The sequence below is a fragment of the Ailuropoda melanoleuca genome, chromosome 6, assembly GCF_002007445.2.
Source record: "Ailuropoda melanoleuca isolate Jingjing chromosome 6, ASM200744v2, whole genome shotgun sequence".
Taxonomy (NCBI): Eukaryota; Metazoa; Chordata; class Mammalia; order Carnivora; family Ursidae; genus Ailuropoda; species Ailuropoda melanoleuca.
The window spans coordinates 74,234,849-74,254,889 of NC_048223.1; the positions used below are offsets into that span (position 1 = coordinate 74,234,849).

The 20,041-nt window shown below is 55.7% G+C and overlaps 1 protein-coding gene across 5 annotated transcripts in view; it reads right to left on the reverse strand.

Annotated features, from left to right (window-relative positions):
• Nucleotides 1–612: 612 nt before the first annotated feature.
• The window catches only part of LRRC20 (leucine rich repeat containing 20), a 107,952-nt gene continuing 88,523 nt past the window's right edge, over nt 613–20,041 (reverse strand). For all 5 annotated transcript variants that reach the window (XM_034662622.1, XM_034662620.1, XM_034662619.1 and 2 more), the window contains one exon: nt 613–3,165. In XM_034662622.1, coding sequence (XP_034518513.1) covers nt 3,011–3,165 — 155 coding nt within the window. In that variant the 3' untranslated portion in view covers nt 613–3,010. The remainder of the gene's footprint in view (nt 3,166–20,041) is intronic.

The window sequence follows — 20,041 nt, forward strand, 5'->3', positions numbered from 1 at the left end:
GCCTGGTACTCACCTCCCTTGCTGTTGGTTACATAAGAATAATGGGGCGCGCGGCCTGAACCTCAAGGCAAACTCAGCTGGCCTTTCAGATTTAGAAAACAAAACCCGACTTGAGCTCTGAGCTCTAAGTTGAGCAGGCAGCGGCACCCCCACCCAGGAGGCTTCCTGGAACAGAGTGCCGGCCCCACCCTGTGTCAGATTCTGGAGATCGGGGCTGAGGCCGAGAATCTGCATGTCTAGCCAGCTCCCTAGGTGGGCTGGTCCGGCCACCTCTCTCTGAGAACCACAGACTCTGAGGAACCAACTGCTGAGGGTGTACTTTCTCGCATCGGTAAGGGAGAAACGGGGATGGCAGGTGCCTTCATCCTTTCCCAGGTCTGTGGTCTCCCCAGGCTGGGGTCTGGCTGCCCAGCAACAGCAGGGTTCTAGGCCATGCATCACCTCTACCTGGCTGCCTGTGAATATTCCGAATATCACCCCGGGCTGGTGCCTTTTTAAGCAAGCTTTCAAAAAGAGGGGCAGTCCCTCGGGTCTGACACGCAGGCTACAGGAGGTCCGTGCAGATACAGGGAGGTCCGTGCAGATAGAACGAGCCAGCACCAAGCAGGCGGATGAAACCAATGCGTTCTTTATTGCAAACTGAAGCTGAGGGCTCGTTTACACTGCGGGCTCTGATCTGGGGTCTTCTCTCACGGCTCAAGCTTTCCCACACAGGCAAGGGCAAACTCTCCAAGCAGAGTAGAAAACAACTTCCAGAAGCAACCCCTTCGAAGGGCCCGATGTGAGGACCTGGGAAGCAGGGGCTGGGTATGCAGAGGGTAACCAGGAGGGCAGTGTCCGGAGGGCCAGGCAAACCCAACCCTCATCTCCTGTGACTTCAGGTCACTCCCTTTGCTGCAAGAGTCACGCAAATTCTGAAAAGATCTAAGAGGCCCGGGGTGTCCCAGGGCTGGCTTAGGACTGAGGGTAAGCACAGGCTCAGAGACCTGGAGTAGCAGGGGGAGGGCTGAGAACCACTATCCTCCACTCCAAGGATAACCTCAGGGTCACCCCTCAACCCTGGCTTCTCAAACAGTAAAGTGCTTCTAGGAATCACCTAGGGATCTTGTTGAAATGCAGGTTCTGATTCTGGGGGTCTGGGGTGGGGCCTGGGATTCTGCATTTTGAACAAGTTCCCATGGATGCCAGTGCCGCCTGTCCACAGACCACACTTTGAGTTGCACGGCTCTGGCCATACAGTGCCTTTGTGCCTATCAGAAAAGTGCACTTCTCCTTTGACTCTGGGACATAGGGTGGGTGGGGCCAGGCCAGCCTGGACTGGGCCACAATTCCCACTTGTCCACAGCTGAGCCCTGTAGCCCCGAAGATCCATCCGGACCTCCTTGCCCTGTAAACCCCTTTCCCAGAGCTTGGTGAATCAGGCCTTATGACACGAGCAGAGTAAACAGAGCATCTCTTGGGACACTAAGCACTCAAGAGATGGGCCAATAATGGTCCAACCTGTCAGTCCTTGCCAGGAGACAGGGGGTCAGGGTGGGGGGCGCCCAGGGCTGGGGAGGAGAGAAGGAACACAGCATTCTGAGAATGAGGGTCTGGGCTGGGAGAAGCTTAACCCTGGGAGTGGAGGAGTGGCTACCGGTACATGGATGTAGGGTTGGGTGGCCTGGCCTGTCCCATGTCCTGGGGTCTCAGGTATGTCCCACAGACCAAGACAAAGGTCCAGGTCAGGTGGGCTCTGGGCTCTGAGTCTGCTTGCTCGGCAGATGAGAATGTAGGAGGCGGATACCTGGGGGGTCAAGAGGTCAGGGATTCTCCACACCACAGATATTATCAGAAAGCAAGAGCCCCAGGCCCTTTCCTGGTAGGAAACCAGTTGTCCCTGTTTGCCAAGTACTGTCCCAGTGGGAGCACAGCAGTCCCACGTCCCGGGAAATCCCTCAGTCCCAGCCCTATGGCCCGGCCACATCCTGGACTCCAGGTGGAGGGCCCAGAAATGACTAGGCCATCAGGGCTTTGGGTGGGCTTGGGAGCTGGCCAGCCACAAATCCAAGGTCCAAAGTGCCTTCTGCCCACAGGTGGACCAATGACGAGGCAGCCAGGCTGCTGCCAGCGGGAGACCATGGTGGTAGCCAGTTACCTCGTACCAGAGCCACAGGCACGGCTGGCTTTGCTTCTCTTGGGCCACCTCTCGTGCGGCTCAGCGGGCGATGCCAGGCAGGCCTGGTCTGTCCTGAGGAGCACTCGGAACTGCCTACCCCGCTGATGTCTTCATCAAGAGAAGGACGGAGCCCACCTGATTTGCTCCTGTGGTTTCCTGGCCTGATGGGCCTTGGGCTCCTATATAGACGTTCTCAGCCCCGGCGAGAGCACAGGGCCGTGCTCTCTCCACAGCTTTCCCACGATGCCTGGTTCAGGCTCCCGCTGATCCAGAGAGACCCACAGGGCTGAGGAGGCGGTCCCCATAGACGGCCTCACGCGGGTCAGTCCTCAGGAAGCACTAACCAGATGGAGGTTGTCTTCTCTTCCTCTCAGGGCAGTGGCTGGCTCTCAGTACCAGAAACAAGGCCTCTAACCCACAGCGGCCCAGAAAGCGCTCAGCGACGGCTATCTGCGGGCTCAGAAGGTGCCTGATGTTTTGAAGGTAACTTGAAGGCATGTGTTGCCCGAAAAGCCTCCAAGGAGCTCAAAGGAGGCAGAGGCCCTCCACCACTGCCTCTCCTCCCAGATAACAAGGCTCGGCGAGGGAGGGGGCCCGAATGTGCCCGGCAGCTGAGTGCCCAGCGTCCAGGCTCCAGCCCCGCCTCCCCTCCCCGTCCGGGCATTCCAGGGCCCACTAGTGCTCTAAGCTATCTATGCTGGACCGGCTGCGCCCCCTCCCACCACATGCTCTTTGGCCCACCCGCCCCCAGCCCCCCAGGCTTGGCCTCCCATGGGCCTGTGGGACTCCCTCCCCAAGGGTGCCAGCCCAGGTGGCCTCTGCCCCTTGCTGGGCGGGCGCGAGGAGGGAGGCCTAAGGTGGGGGGGCCCGTGCACCCTCAGGAGACATGAGCATGTCAAACTTGATGAGCGGCGGGGCAATGACGCGCACCTCAGCACTCAGGGGGTTGAAGCGGAGGTTGACGCTGTGCAAGGCGGGCATGGCGGCCAGCTTCTCCACAGGCACATCTGTTGAGAAGAGAGGACAGGCTGGGGGCGGGGCGAGCGGGCAGAGGACAGGGAGCAGGAGGACGCTGATACAGCTCTCCATCCCCCACTGCAGGGGGGCCCGCCACACCATTACAACCCCATTCAGGGAAGCATCCCCCCCAAATACAGTTAGCTTTGTCATGTATCCCAGCACAGTCACTCCTGGGTAGAACTGGGACAAGGGAAAAGATGCCCAAACAAGGACTGGGGCACAAATGTCCCCAGCAGCACTGTCCCCAGCAGCCCAGTGTCCCGCCACGGGTAAGCGGTTACATCCAAAGAGCAGAAGAGTATTCAGCTGGGAAAAGGAACGAAGCATGGGTACATGCCCTGAATCTCGAACACACGACGCTGAACGAAAGCAGCGGGCAACAGAAGTTAACAGAGCATACGATTCCATTTATAGGAAAGGTCCAGGATGCGCAGCTCCATGCAGACAGAGCGTAGACCAGTGGTTGCCGGGGGCTGGGGGAACGGGTGCAGAGTCTCCTTTGGGGTGAGGAAAGTACTCTGGGGCTCGGTGAAGCTATGGCTGCGGAACACTGTGAGTGCACTGACTGCCACTCAACTGTAGGCTTTCACAATCCAGCGCCTCACCCCAACCTTTGGATCACTCGGTTGTCGGGTCAAGTCCCCGCAGGCCACGTGACCAGCTGTGAGCCTAAAGCAAGTCACTCGCCTTCATCATACATCAGGCTATACCTCGGGCTTGAGGATAATGGGAGAGGACATGCGCTCCGCACACTACTCAGCGGACATCAGATACGACCACTAAAGGGAACGGAGCCCCAGGGAAGTGAAGTCACTTGCTTAAGGCCCGAAACTCATAAGCAGTTGAGCCCAGGTTGGAATCCAAGTTGTCTGAAAAGACAGCAGGGGTGCACGGAGGAAGGGGCCGGGCTGGACACAGAGGTGGGGGCTGAGCTAGGAACTGAAGGGTAGATGGGATTTGAATGAGGGGAGGGGGCATTTGTGGCTGGAGGGAAGTGGGGGCAAAAGAGTGGGGCTAGGATGCTGGAGCGAGAGCTGGGAGCAGCGGGGGGACTGGAAGGTTCCATAGATGGCATCTAGAATGCAACGTCCTGGCCTGGATCCTGAGGGCACAGCCCTGCAGGCCATCTGGAACACCAAAGCCTATAGGACCTCTCAGCCCAGGGAGCCAGGCCCTCCCATCTGGGCCCAGGGAGACCTGCGGGGACAGTGCTTCTGTTCCCCACTTTGGACCACCCTGTGGGGGAACTCTCTACTCAGGAGGGTGCGTGTTGTGGTGTAGAGAATGTTCCAGGCCACCTGGGTTCAGATTCCAGTTCTCCCATTTTCTAGCTGTGTATCCTTGGGCAAACTGATCCAACTTTCTGTGACTCAGTTTTGTCATCTGTGAAATGGGGGAAATCACACCACCTATCCAATAGGGTTGTTGTAAGGCTCAGAGAGTTAATACAAGGCCCTCAGAACAGTGGCTGGACACACAGCAGGCAGCCAACAACCAGGAGCCAAGGCCCGACACACAAGCCCAGGGCTGAGCTGCCCTAAATGCAAACACCCCCCTCCGCCTCACTCTAACTCTGCGAGCAGCCCACACACCACGGGACCTCCCACCCCAGCCGAGGACAGGGCCAGGGCCTCCCCCCTGAGTCCTGCACAGCCTTGGGCCATCAGTAATGGCAGGAACCAGAGTCCAATGTATTTGAGTGCCTTGCAATGGGCTGATGGAAGGTTTTCTGTTTTTGTGGTTATTTTGTTTTTCATTTTAGACCACTTCGGCATGTTATACGCATCTTTTTTACGCATATTTTTAACTTAGGTAAATGGTACTGTGTTATAGATCTCATTCTGTTTCTGTGGGTTTTTTTAATGAAGCATCATTTTTTTTGAGATATGCAAATTGCTTCAAGTGCAGGTAAACGTACAAATAGGTACACACTCCTGTGACCTCGGTGCAGAGCAAGCTAGGACCCATTTCAAGCATTCCCACAGGGCTCTCCTGTGCCTCGGTCCAGCTTACCCCCCTCTGAGTTTTCTCACCACTGATTCACTTGCCTGTTCCTGACCTTAATCCAAGTGGAAGCTAGTAGTATCTGTCGCTTTAGCCCTTCAGTGTAACAATTTTTTACTTGGGGACATTTTAACTATGATTTTCTCATGTTACTCTTTTTACTTGGAAATAATTTCTTATGTATAAAAAGTTGCAAAGGTAGAAACAGCACAGAGAACACCACATAACCTCTCACCAAGATTCACCCGTTGTTAAGCTTTTACCCTATTTGTTTTAGCATTTGTGCCTGGGCCTTCTCTGCACAACCCCCCGCCCCCACCCCCGCCAGGGCACACACACAATTTCTTTCTGAACTGTCTGAGGGTAATATACACAGAGCATGGCCCTTTATCCCTACCTCACTGTGTATTTCCTACGAATAAAGACCTTCTCTGCCGTAACCACAGCTACTGACTTCGTGAAGTTTACATTGATAGAAGCCCTATCGGACATATGGCCCGTATTTCGGTTTTCTCAGGTGGCCTAATAATCCCTTTCGAGCACACACCCCCCACCCCAGTACAGGGTCCAGGGTCCAGGGTGCGGGCAGGCCTTGTCCTGTCTCTTTGTGCTCCTTTCATTTGTCTTTTGTGACATGACATTCTGGGAGAATATCAGGACCCCCATCTCCGTCTTTTTAATAAAGTCCCATGTTTTGGGGCACCTAGCTGGCTCAGTTGGTACAGCAGGTGACCTGTGATCTCAGGGTTGTGAGTTCAAGCCCCAAGCTGGGTGTTGGAGCCTACTTAAAAAAAAAAAATTGTAAAAAAAGAAAAAGAATCCCACGTTTTGTGGTCGTCTGGTGCTTCCTCATGGTGAGACTGGGATTACGGGTCCTCAGCTGAAAGAGGTGGTAGGGTCTTGGGCTATCACACTGGAGGCACACAGTACCCGTCCACCTGTCCCTCATCCTCGATGTTAACTGTCATCACCGAGTCCGGGCGTGACTTGATTTCTCCACTGTAATTATTGCTTTCTTTCCTCCCTTGCAGTCTGTGGGGACACACTTTCAGAGTGTGCAAATATCCTGCTCCTTGTCAAAATTAAAATCTATCGCCCCTAGATATAACACCTGCTGATTCTTGCCTGATCTGACCTTTACAATGGCTGCAACTGACTTTCCAACTCCAGCAGCCCCTCGGCATTTTGGCAAGAGCCTTAGCTTCTCCCCACGGATCTATTTAGCAGCAACGTGGATTCCTGCACTTCTAGCGGTCTACAGTTCCTTGCTGAATTTCATCATTTTGGTGTTCAAACTGCCCCAGATTTGGCCAGTGGGAGGCCCTCTGATCTGGCTCCAGAGTCCTGTGACAAGCTGCCCCCCCTTAGAGGCACTTCCTGACTTTGCAGTAAGGCTCATCTCGAGGCTTTGCTGCTCCAGCCCTGGCATCAGCCATCAGGAAGTCCTCTTCCTCTCCATGGGAAGGGAATCTGTGCCTAATACTCACGGTGCTGGTGACCAAACCATGTTTTACAAGCGGCCCATGAGACCCTGTGTACATCTGATCTGTCTGCTTTGGACTGCTGCCTAGAACACCATCCTGCGTCCTCACCACACTCTAGCTCTCTACTCTTCCAGTGGTGGACAGCGAGGTGGCCTCTGTCCTTCAGGGTCGGTGTGGGAACGTCTTTGGATGGATGCCCGGCAGCAGGACTGATTGCTTTTTCAAAGGATATGTCTGTATACACATGTGTATATCTCATTGCTCTCTAGAAACCGTGCTCAGTCTCTGAGGGCCTCCAGCCACCCTGCCGTCGTCCCAAGACGTTCAAATGAGGTTGCCCGGGCCTGCCCGCCCCAACCTCTAGGCTGAGGGACCCCTGACCTCCAGCAAGTATTCTGTGTGTTCTTCCCTTCCCATCCCCAGGGGCTGCAGGCCCTGCCCACCCTGGGCTCTGCTGTCCACCTTTTGGAAAGCCCCACAACGGAATCCTCTGAAGACATCTATTCTCCTCCCTTCTGAACTTGGTAACTGGGACACAGCTACGCCCTAGCTCTTCCGGGAGAAGGGAAGGGGAGGCCACAGGCTCAGGAAAGTTCCTCACAGGTGCCTGTCCCTTAAGTGTATAAAGCGCTTCCATATCTGATCCCTTCCAGAGCCATGGGGCAGAGCACCACAGGTGCTCCTCAACCCACTTAACAGGTGAGGACACTGATGCTCCGGGGCTGCCTGCTCATTCATAGCAACCCCCAGAGTCCAAGCCCAGCCTTGCCGACTGCCGGCCGTGGGAGGGGAGAAAGCAACCCAAAGGCCTTCAACTTGCATCAATGAGTGGCTCAGTACCCATGGGAGCCTCTTTGCCCCCAGACTGTCAAGTGCAAGATGCCCCCAGCAGAGTGGGAGTTTGCAGCCATTCAGGATCTCTACCGGTGGGTTGGTGGTTTTTTGTTTAACTAAAGAGTGTTGAGTGCTTGGTGACTTAAGCTCTTTAGGTTAAGTTTCTCGATCCTTCCAACAGCCCTATAGCTGAGTACCATCTGCTCCCCATTTTACAGATGAGGACAATTGTGGAGAGGTTAGGCAACTTGGCCATGGTCACACAGGTGCAAAGTGCTGGAGCCAGGATATGAAGCCGGGCGAGCTGGCTTGAGTCTGTGCTCTTCATGCCACCTCCCACCTGGCCCTCCAGCCTGGCATCCCATGCCCCCAGCCCTCCGCCAGCTAGGAAACCCCCCACAGATTCCCTTAGTTCACAGGAGACAGAAAAACAGTCTTCCTGCAGGGCTTCCTGGGACCCAGCTGGAGTGTGTGGCTTTCTGATCCGGGCACTCAGGTCTCTGGACCACCCAGCCAGGAACAGCTCCTGGCCACAGTCCAGGAATGCCCCCTCTGAGGGAAGCCAGCAGCACAGAACCTCAGAGCTCTCTAAAGCTCCCATGGCAGGCACGGCATCTTTGCTGACCTGCCCTGAGGGAAAGGGTTTCCTGGAGACTTCTCAGATTCATTCTAGAATTTTCCATGCCTCTTTGTTCGGCTCTGCGTCACAATGCAGAATAAACCTGTCCCTTCTTCCAGGATAAAATTTCTGAAACTTGTAGCCCAAAACATTCTTTGGGTAAACGCCCTCCCCCCACCCAGATCCTTTACTTCCTGTGATAAGTTGGGGGGTGGGGTAGGGGGTAGGTGGTGGTTAAGATGCTGAGCAGAGTTTTGCAATCAGAAAGGTAAGACTAGCTTTTCCACTGCCGGAGCTTTGCCCCAGGCGGGATCTCTGACTCTCCGCTTTCCTGCCAGGGAAATGCAGGGAGACCGCGGATGCGAGGGGATGGCCTTACGCAGTACGCCCACGCAGTGCTCCGGGGCTGCTCTGCAGCCGGTGTCGGGCCCCTGGCGCCCTCTCACCTGGCTGGAACCTGCACTAAGCACCACAGCTGAGCACCACCCCCATCCCCAAGAACATGCCCCACGGCTTTGGAGCACGCAGGCGCCGGCCCCGGAGCTCGGCCCGCTGGGCAAGCAGTGGGTCAGAGCGCCCCAGGGGATGGCCTGGTTGGAAGACCCTGCACGGGGCGAGGTGTGAGCCCCAGACTTCCCGGGTAAGTGCCACAGCTCCCCGAGCCCCCCACTGATGTAGAGAACAAAGGCAGAAGGAAAAGTAGATAAAACTAAATGTCCACGTAACCGGCAGCCCATTGACAAGTACTTGAGGCGGGCGGAGTATGAGATCCTCCAGGAAGCTCCCAACTGTCTTCTTGATGTTAATGCCTTGCTAGAGGGTATGACAAAAGCAAGGCCTCAGGTTTCCTGAGTCTTCTTTAGCATATGAAAATCCTTTTGAAACTTCCCTTATCTTTACCCCAACCCCCCTCCAAGTATATCATCAGTAGCTTCTCAGAATCCCGGGGCGGTAGCTCCTTCTGCCCACAGGGTTTGTGCCCGTCCTTCAATAAAACCACCTTTTTGCACCAAAGGCGTCTCAAGAATTCTTTCCTGGCCAGCAGCTCTGGACCTCCCCAACCTCACCGACATTCCAAAATGACTTCACTCACCACCACTCAGAAAAGGTCAGAAGCCCTGGATCTGGCCTCCGCTGAGAGGACCAACCTGAACCTCCCTCGAGGTACTCCTGTTCAGGGGCTGCTGCAGATTATGGCAGAGGGACCATCAGAGCTGGGAGGAAGTTGGAAACTGAGGCACAGTGCGAGGAAGCAACTTTTAGCCAGATCGCCAGCCCCTGGGTGGCCAGGCTGATGCTGACACGGAGGCCTGCTCAGAACTCAGGGGAAGCACGCGCAGGAGTCCCAGGGCTGGACCAGGCGGATAAATCCCCTCCCAGGAGCTCGCCCTCCCTTGGCACTTTGGGGGAGCAGGCTCAGAGCTCACTGAGCACCCAGCTCTGTGTTAGCAAGGGGCCTAGTCCCTGGCCTTGTGCCCCCCACTCCCCCCCCGCCCCTGTGGCAGAGGAAACTGAGGAGCTCCTGAAGGCCGGGGCTCTTCCATGTGCCTGAATCCCTAGGACGGCAGCTGGGGCTGCTCATTACCCAGGAGCCTATGTGTGAAGGCAGCAGTGGGAGGGACCCGGAGCCCCAGGCAGACCTAGAGGATCTGGAGGGTAGAGTAGAGAAGGAAGCAAAGACAAGGATTTCCCAGAACATGGGGTTTGGCTCAGACTTACTCTTGGGAGGGGAGGAAAAGCAAGATGAAAGACCCCAGTCGCCACCCACCCAGTGCTTTCCCCTGCGCTCATTTATATGCCGCTGTCCTGTCCACCCCGCCACTCGGTGGGAGGGGTGCGGCAGGAGTGGGGGCTGAAGGGGCTGCCCACCCGGTGGGCCTTCCCCGTGAGCTGGGCCCCCATTTCCCCTACCCCATGCCTGGGAAGAAAAGGGCTACCTACTTGGAAGCCTTACCTTCTTGTCTAATTGCCAGCGGCTTGGTAATGGTCTTGGCCACCAACACAGCCAGCAATGGGGGCGGGGGGGGGTCCGACACCATGCTCCCTGCCCCTGATCACCCAGATAAGAAAACCCCTTTGCACTGGGCTTTTTGATGGAAAGTCATTTCATGAGGTCCTGTAACCCACACGTGACGCAGAAGGACATCGAGGCCCAGTGAGGCTGCGCAAATGGGCCCAGCCAAAGGAGGCTGCTGGGTTCTCACAATAACCCATTTTGCGGGTAAGGAAACTGAGGCTCCAGTTCCTGGTGCTGACAAAGATTCTCTAACTCTACTCTGGCTCCCCTGAATTTTTCAATTAAAATGAAAAGCCTGACGTTCCTGCTTCTGTGTTCCACGCTCATGGTCTAGTTTAGAATCCTGCTAAATCGGTTTAGCCAGAACCCTCCACCCTTGACACCTGATCAGATTCTTTGTCCTCCTCCATCGCCCCAGGCGATGTCTGCTCCTGGCGCCTCCTGCTGCAAGAAGCCTGTGAACTAGGTTCAGCCTCGCTCACCCCTGATACCTCCTTTGTCATTTCCACCCGCTGCCCCCACCCTGCTCCCGGGCTGTAAGTTGTCCTGTGCCCATGCTGCATTTGGGATTGAGTCTGCTTCTGCACAGAGGTCCCTTCTCCCCGATCACACGGAGGTCCCTTCTCCCTGATCGCAACAGCCCTAAATAAAATCTGCCTTTCTGCTTTCACCACCGTCCAGCTCTGGTTTTTCTTTGACACGGCCCAGGGTTACCAAGATAGTTAAGTGGTAAAAGCAGGAGAGTTCCCGATCCCAAAGTCCAGGTGCTTTGCCCCCCAACATTGAGGGGCAAAGCCAAGGCCAGAACTGGTCTCCATCCACCTGTCTCTCAGCCGCTGGAAGGAAATCACGACAGGCAGGTTTCACTGAGCAACTCACCAAGGGCTGGACCCCAGACTGAGGGTGACAGCCAAGCTAGCAAGAGACAAGCCCAAGGGGCCAACGACAAGCTTCTGGATAAGGCTTAAAGAAGAAAACTTATACTCACAGCATCCTAATGACAGAAAGAGAGAGAGAGAGATGGCTAGAGGGTAGAGGAGGATATGAAATGCTCTGCATTTTGTGGATGGGGAAACTGAGGCTGGAGAGGTTAAATAAGCTTCCCAAGGCCACAAGACACGTCAGCATCATGGAGGTAACAGAAGCCAGTCTTGGGACTTCGGCACACGTGGAGCAGAAGAAGTCCTCAATTCTCCCTTCTCTTGTGGGCCATGCCCCAGTTAGCACTGGGCAACGTTCTGCTCCCCCTCCTATTCCGGCTCCAAGGCCACCTCCTCTGTCGCTCCCTGTGGTCCCCAACCAACTCCCATAACACTGTATACCACACACGCATCATGCATCGTGTTCTGTGACCAGTGAATGTGCTCGCTCACCCTGTAAATGCAATACCTGGCACAGTGCCCACGGGGTGCTCAATAACTGTGTCAGATGGACGGATGGACAGATGAATGAGTGAATATTTTGCCTCCTAAACTAGACCATAAACTCCTTCAGGCTTGGGACCACGTTGGGCTCCGCCATCATCACCACTTGCTTCAGCGACTCTAACCACAGCACATTCCAGAGCTGGGGCCCTTCCCCTGGCCTGACCTACTCTGTGCACACCTGCCAGTCAGGACCAGGCGTCTGTGGACCCAGGCTGTGATGGCTCGAAGGCCCGTTAGCAGCAGTCATCCCAATTCAGAAAATGAGCAAAACCCCAGTCAACTAGGTCCCACCATCTAGAACCAGTCACTGGTAGTGTGTTGGTACGTACACGGCCATCCCGACTTACTACTATGCATGTGTAGGCACATCTAGGTTTCAAAAAAGACCTCCTAGATCCCATGCCATGCCATGCTTTTCTTGATGATGGAAACCTTTTCAGGTTGCAAGTCAGCGACATTTTTATGACTGTACGGGAGCCCATGGTATGCAGAGGGACACTTAGGTTGTTTCCAATTATCACTATTACAGATAATGAGAGGTGGAGTCCACAAGGCTTTCTGGGGTTCCTTCATCTCTCAGCCTGTGACTGCAGAATGTAGGATGGGAAGTTCTAGAATCCTTTTAAGAAGCCAGAGTCCTGCTCCTCTGACTTTCCCAGGGCCCCAAGTGCCTGGTGGTGATGGCAAGAAACTTCCATAGTGAGGCCTAAAGCCACACAGACGCCCATGGTAGAGAGGAAGGCCCCCCGACCTGGCCTGAACACCACAAACACAACAGGGGTGGGGCTCGGTGCACTGCCTCTTCCTGTCACCTCACAAGGCTGCTGCCGGTGACCCCATGCCCTGCCTGACCCTCCTTCCACGGCTGACAGCCATCCAGACTCTTGCCTCTGTCTCCGGAAGCTTAAAGTAATCAATAACAGCAGAATCCGAGCGGGCAGTATTTAGAGGAAATTACTTCCCTGAGGTCGGCTTGACCTTATCTCACCAATCATTAGCATTACTGCCTGGCAAACTTGTTTTGCGCCGGTGGGACCTGCTAGAGACAGGACGATAAAAATGACCACTCCAGAGGGAGCTGCCCAGTCCAGAACACAGCCGAGACCAGCCCTCTGATTTCCACTTTGGGTGCGGCTGAGCCTCGTGACTTCTGAGGTCCCTTTTGGAATTAGGGTCTGAGGCTCCCCAGCCTGGTGGCCCAGGGCATAAGTTGTCCGCCTTCTCAGGCAGCTTAGAAACCAACCATGGCGCCCACACCTGTCACAGGCTGGGGTGCACTAGAGGGCTCACACATGGCTGCCTGTCTCACCTCTGACTGGGAATGACAGCTCTGGCCAGAATTCCTGGTTTTGCAGGACTCTGGGGAGTGAGGCGTCTGGCCCTTTGGGACACCTCTTCCCAATGACACCTGAGGTGCTGGGTTAAGATGTTGGGGCGGCGCCCCAGCCTAGTGCCTGAGGCCAGAGCCTGGGAGGCCATCTTGGCCTCTCCAGGTCACTGTGGGCACATTCATGCTCAAGGATCCAGGCTGGCCTGGCAGCCGGGCCTGTCCCCATTCCTCAGCCTGGAAACCACACTTGGTGGCTGGAAACCTAACCAACCGAGATCAAGGATGCAGTGCTAAGCTGAGCCAAGCTTCACGTCCCCACTCAAAATGCCACAAGAGAAAAGCAGCAAACTATGGTAATGTAGCGGAACGGAGAATTACGCCTGTAACCAGAAAGCTCCTGGGGCTCGCTCGCATTCACATTCCTCACTCATGGCTGGCTCTGTTCCCCCTGAAGGCTTGGAAGGAGCCAGGCGGGGGCAGTGACTGAGCTCACCTGAGAGCCCAGGCCTGAGCATCCTTGGGGGGGGGGGTCGGGAGGGTGGTGCAGGAAGGACACGGAAGTAGCCCCCCCCCCGGAGGCACAGAGGACACCGCGTGCCCCAGGTAATCCTGCAAGCCGAGTCCCACAGCCCTCAGGGACGATGGTGTGGGTCAGGAGTTAGAAGCCCCCTGCTGAAAGAGACGCCATCTGGGGGGAGTGCACAGGGCAGAGACCCCCGTCCTTAACCTCAGATCTGCCATTTAGAGTTGTGCAACCTCAGGCAGGCCCCTCAACCTCCCTGAACCCCCACCTCTCATCTTTCAATGGTCCTCTGCCTCCTGGAGTCAATGGGCCCTCAGGGAGGGGACCACCATGTACACCCCAAGGAGGACGGGGTTACCAAGCTGTGGGGAGTAGGACATGCTCCCCAGTGAGAGGACGGGGAGCACAGAGTGCTTTAAGCACCCATGAGTGTAGCAGCACTGCCTGGGAGCCAGCAGTGGCCACCCTGGTGTGAACACAGCATACGGTGTAGACTTGTGGATTCACTCTTGTACAGCGCAAACTCACGCAGCATCGTGTGTCAACTGTACTCAGAACAAAAAGAGAATCCATTAATGAACCTAGAGACACTTTCTTTTTCCCTTCACTACAGGCTTGGGGGAAAGAAGGAAGGAGGGGAAAAGTCCCTGCTGTGAGCCCCTCCTCCGCATCCATCGTCCCGCCCCAGGTTGCCAGCAAAGGTGGGCTGAGGGGCGTCAGCTCCTGCACACTCCCCAGGCCAGGCTCCGGGAGGCGGTCAAAGACCGATCCTGACAATTTTCTTCATAAATGACACAGTCTTACTGGCTGCTCTGTGGACAGCTGAATTAGGAAATCAAATTGCCTGGCCCTGATCTTCCTGGTCCGATTTCCGGTCTTTGCTCTCCCCCTACATTCCCCTCACTTGGGCCCCTGGAATGTGCCTCCAGAGCCCCCACCCCCACCCGCCCCCACCCCAGGCTGTTCTGGGCCTCTTTTAGTGCCTCCAAAGGCCGAGAATGACAGTTCTGTTGGCAGCTCTCATTAAGTGTCTGCCATTCCCTCCCTCCTGCAGGCGCTGTGCACACGGAGGACAGAATCATCTAATCCGTGATGCAGAATCATCTAATCCGTGATGCGTAGGGCAAGTGTCTAGGGAGGGTGGTGGTGACAGGATATGCAGATAAAGAGTAATCACCTCCCTTAAAGTCTTCTCCCTGGTGGTGGGGGCGTTTGGAAGAAGTGAAAATGGCTCCTTTGAAAATCCTTTTCCCTGTTTGCAAATTAAGGCTGCTCATACTAACTTTACAAAACTTTCTGCTCAGACCGTTGTCAGAGAACTAAGACTTCCCTGACTATGGGAAAAATAAGAAGAAAAGCTCCTAAGATAACCTTTAGGTAGGAATGAGCTATGTAGGCCCCCATCCCCACCCCCAGGGAAACCAGCTTCTGGGAAACAACACTTAGGTTGCAGGTGGGAGTGGGGCAGAGTGGTCAGGACGCCCACGACAGCAAGGAGGTGGTGAGATCTGAGCCAGTGGTGTGCTGGCTAATAGTTCACGATCCACTCCAAGGAGGAAAATATCTCATGTGTGGCATCTGCCGATGTTTTGCGGTGCAAATCCTCCCACAAGGGCCAGTCTCAAGCTACTAACCTGATTGAGCACCCCCAGGACACCACGTGGCTCACCCCAGCAGGACTGCAGACTCCTGCATGAAAGGTGCTGGCGCTCAGGCCAAGCCCACACTCAAACTAGGATTCTCTGGCATAAGCTTGTACTCTGGGAACTGGCCCACTGGTTATTACTGGTATGTTGTCGGTTGCCTTTGGCTTGTAGATAAAATTCCTTCAGAAAATGCTAGGTGAGTGTGCTGTGGTACAGAGAGGAGAGAGGATTTTGTGGGTAGTGGGGCAGCAAAGCACCATGCTCAGGGTGGGGGACATGTAGGGGACAGTAGGGTTGGTGTAAAAGGGGAACCCCAAGGGAAACTGCAAGTCTACAGAGCTCACCCCTGCCACCCTTCCAGCCAAGTATCAGGTGTCATGGCCAGGCTGTGGCTTTCCTCGTCCTGACGTAGCTACAGACACACACAGCAGACTGATGCTGGGAGGAGGAGGAAGGTTACAGCTTCTTCAGGATGGAATGTGGGTGTTGATGGAAGGTCTGGTCCAGCTCAATGGTTCTATCATGCCTGCACTTTGGAACCAGCTGGGGAGTTTTAAAGAGATCTTCAAGCCCAAAAGCCACCAAAGATTCTGATTTCATTGGCATGCAGTGTGGTCTGGACATGAGGGTTTTTCAAAGCTCCCCAGATGATTCGAACGTATAGCTTAACTTGAGCACCGCTGGTCTTACCCATGAGGCTTAAAGGGAGAATCTGGTGAAAATCCCCACACAGCACTTCCATCCTGGGATGCTGCCCACCTTTCTGCTCTGAGAGAGCGCGAGATGTTAGGAGCGAGGCTGACGGCCTATGTGGCCTAGGGAATCCTGCCTCACTACCTTACACCCTTCTTTCCACCCCAAGGGAACTTCCTTCCAACCAAAGTTCTGTGTTTCAGCTGTGACTCCATTGTGGCTTCCTATGTCCCTACAGCTACGTGCAAAAATTCTCCCTGCACAAAGCACTGACCTGAAGAGCTGGAGTTCTGGAGCGAGACTGTTTGGGCTGGAACCCTGGCTCTGCGTAGGCAGCATGGCCTTGGCCAAGTTACTCAACTTCCCTACGCCTCGGTTTCCTCGCCAGGGGAGGAGGACAGTACCTGCCTTACAAGGCTGTCACGAGGATTCAATGAGAGCATAGCTGAAAAAATGCTTAGAGAAGGTCAGTGAAGTAAATGGTCACTGAGTACCAGCTAGTGTCACTGACCGTGCCACAAGCCCTGGGAGACCGTGGAACGTGCTTTGCCCGTCTCCGCCTCCAGCACAGCGCCTGGCACACAGCAAGCTGTTCAAGCGAAGAATGACCACTGGCAAATGAACGGACATTTCCAAGGCTTCAATTTGCATCTGTGCCCTCGCAAGCCTCATTCCCTGAATCAGGCACATGGCAGGCTGAGCTCTGTGGTTCAGAGCATCGGGGCTGCTCTCCAGCACTCTGGACAGGGCCGCGAGGCTGGCTGGAGACCGGCTGGATGGCTAATGGAGCATGCAAGTGTTTTGTTGTTTTAAACAAACATCTAACAACTCCCTTCTTGCTGTTTCCCTGCATGCTACAGACAGAATGCCAAGAGCATCCTGGATAATTGGAGGTTCCGAGTAATCAAGGCTTTACCACACAGTGGTTGGCACAGATAATGCCATTCCCTTTGGGCAGACACCAAGTATGTGAGAGGTCTTTTGCCCAGAGACCCACTTGCTCGGTCCCTGTGGGCAGACACACATGAGCAGGAGCTGCAAACAGGAGCTCCCCTCCCCCCATGTCGGGGGGGGGGCATGTCTAACTTGCACTAATTGCTGTTAAAGTCTGTTTGTTTACTCCCAGCCTCTCCCTCATCCTGGCTCCGCAGGCGGCCAGTGCTCCCTGCCCAGTGTATCTAATGATTACCTCCCCAAGCCTCCTGACAGCCTGAGGGATGCCTGCACCAACTGCTCGCCGCCCGCGGGCACAGCGTGGTCCTCTGTTGTGCTGGACAAGGGCATGCTGGGAGACAGCAGGAGTCTGCTGTGGCACTCCCGCAGCTGCCATGGTGAGGGCAAGTCATTGTCGTCTGGGCCCTGTGACTGTGCTTGGGGGGAGGGGGCAGGGGAAGGCTCAGACTGCTATCAGCTGGCTGTGCTCCAGAGACCGCTAAACCCAGTGCCCAGGGAGGGGACTGGCTCCATTCTCCCCCAGACGGGTTTGGAGCCCCAGGTCCAGACTCAGGAAAAAAGTGCCAGGGGTGTGACTTTGTCCTCCCAGACCTGCCAGCCTAGTTGAATCTTTGCCCAGATTAAAGGCTGCACACAGTGATCACTCCCTCTTCTCGGCTACTGAGTGCCCATCTCAAATCCCTTCCTCAGCAGAAGCAAGAGTGGTACCAGGAATGACACAGCAGCCTCCTTCAGGGTGTATCTGGTGGGGGTAGGTGAGGTGGGTTTCAGGGGACCTGGGTGGGTGCCAGGATTCTGCCAGGGGCTGGCCACTCAGAATCCTCTGGAAGGACAACTTTGGCAAACCTTTCTTGGCCAGCTGAGCCCTGCCCTGGATGCTGTGGCTCACTAATTAGGCTCTATCCAACCCTTTAGCCATGGCCCCTGCCTCCTCTGCCTGGTCCCTGGGTAAATGCAAGAAGAGGCCCTGCAGGCTGGAGGGCAAGGAGTGAGGAAAGAGGTTGAGCAGGCAGCGTGTGGTCAGGACTCCAGGCTGGCTGAGTGGCAGGACCAGCCGCTGGTGGGAAGTGACCACGGTGAACCCGGGCACCAGTTCCAAAGAGGGGAACTGTCCCTCCGACTCTGCAGCAGGGACGAAACAGAGGTGTGCAGAGGGGAGGTGACATGCTCGCGCTAATGATATAAGTGGGGCTTTGGGGGCGCCTGGGTGGCTCAGTCGTTATTCTGCTCAGGGCGTGATCCCAGCGTTGNTATCCCAGCGTTCTGGGATCGAGCCCCACATCGGGATCCTCCACTGGGAGCCTGCTTCTTCCTCTCCCACTCCCCCTGCTGGTGTTCCCCTCTCGCTGGCTGTCTCTATCTCTGTCAGATAAATAAATAAAATCTTTAAAAAAAAAAAAAAAGTGGGGGCTTCAGCCCTGTGACTTTTTGGCTACAAAACTCTCCGCTTTTGTGATCACCATGGGGGGCTCCCCTTCTGTCCGGAGTGAAGACAAGGCAGGCAGGCCTGGGGAGACTCTCAGAAGCCTTCCCTGCTTGTGGTTCAAGCTGCCTCCTGAACCCCAGGAACGGTCAGAGGGCACCTGCCCTGGAAAGCTGAGGAGACCGAAGCACCCCCACTATGGCACTGCCTGGTCTGCCAGGAGGCAGGGCCTTGGGTCCAGAAGCATTTGTTTCCGCCAAGATTCCCCACTCACTGTTCCCTTCTCCTATGGAGCATTGGTGGGTGTGCAGGGTGGGTAGCAAGCCTGACCTCTCAAACCCTTGAGGCCTGCACACAGCCTCTCCCTGGCCTGGCAATTCGGATGCACCAGGACCAGGGCCTGGCTAAACCCCAAGTGGGACAAGGAGGAAACTGGAGGAGCTCAAAAGATACAACCAGCTGATTGCACGCATTACTGTTACAGCTCTGGGCACAGGCTGCTGACGGAGCAGCGTGTTGGCACTGGAGGGCACACAGCACACCACTGACCCATCCATGTGCACACTAGACCAGCCCCTCCCCCAGCGGAGCCCGGCAGCCTGGTGGGGAAGGCAAAGGAGGGCAAGAGGCCAGCTTCTCGGCTCTGACCTGTCCTAGGGGCTGACAGGCCTTTCACAGCAGCCAGCTGCCTACAGGAAGTCTCTCTACTAAACAGCCTCTTATAAACCACTAGCTAATGAGGCCTTGCAGCAAATCCTCTCCTGGGGGAGCTTTCTCTGCAACTACAGGCTCTTTCCAGGGCTGAGGAAGGCCAGGGGGCGAAAGCCATCCCTTTGTAACCTGCCACCTTGTTTATGGGTGCCTACCTGACCCGTGGCATCCTGCACCTGTCCCTTCACTCAGCTACCCACACCCACCTCTCCCATCAAATGAAGACACACGGGCTTGGATGACCAAAGACCTGGGTGGGAATCCTGCCTTCACCAAGTCCTTGTGCAGGCTGCTTGACCTCCACGAGCCTCTCCTCTCAGCTGTCAAGTGGTGATCACGCGTCCTACCCAGAGGAGAGGCTTGACCGGCCTAAGCAAGATCACAGCAGGAGACCTGTGCTAGGCACCCAGAGCCATTAGGTTTTGAAAAGTCTGTGCAGTTCTGTTTTTTTAGATCAAATAGGGTATTATTTCCACTTCTGCTCGTCCAGGGTTTTCTGTTTAAAAAAACATTTTCTGGGCTCCAGTGAAAGAACTAGGGAGACTCCCCTCCCATCCCACCAGAGGGACAAAGGGCTGTGCTGTGGAGGAGGACCTGTCCCACTCACTCCACCTCCTCCAGGAAGTCCTCCTAGGCCCACCTCCCTGTGTACCACTCCCTCAGCACGTGGAACGCAGCACGTCTGCCTCAGCGCCACACAGGTGAGCTCCACGAGCAACCAGAGCCTGCAGAAACGCTCACTCCGGGGCAGGGTGGTAGAGTGCCCAACGTGACACTGATCAGTTTATCCTGTGGCACAGGATGAGGCTGGAACAGCCATGGAACCCCAGCGGAGGGCGATCCTGAGGTCCTGGCGGGCATCTGTGCCCCCAGGCTAGGAGGAGGAGCTCTTCTCTTGCTGGAGGCCAGGGTGAGGCTGTGGCTCTCTGGAAGGATCTGCCCTCCCCTGCCTGCCAGAGAAGGGAGAGGCTGCTGTGATCCAGGGCCCAGGCCCCCTGTGATACATTGGGTCAGCGCAGGGGTGCAGGTGACCCTGCGGCCAGCCATGCTCCCTCCAAGTCCCCAGTGTTCCCACTCTCATCCTTGTATTGCAGGGACAAGCATCCTGTCCTTGGGGAAACCTGACATGTGAGGGCCGGTGCCATGGCCCAGATAAACTACAACAAAAGACTGAAGCTGGTGGGGGGGCGGGGGGGGC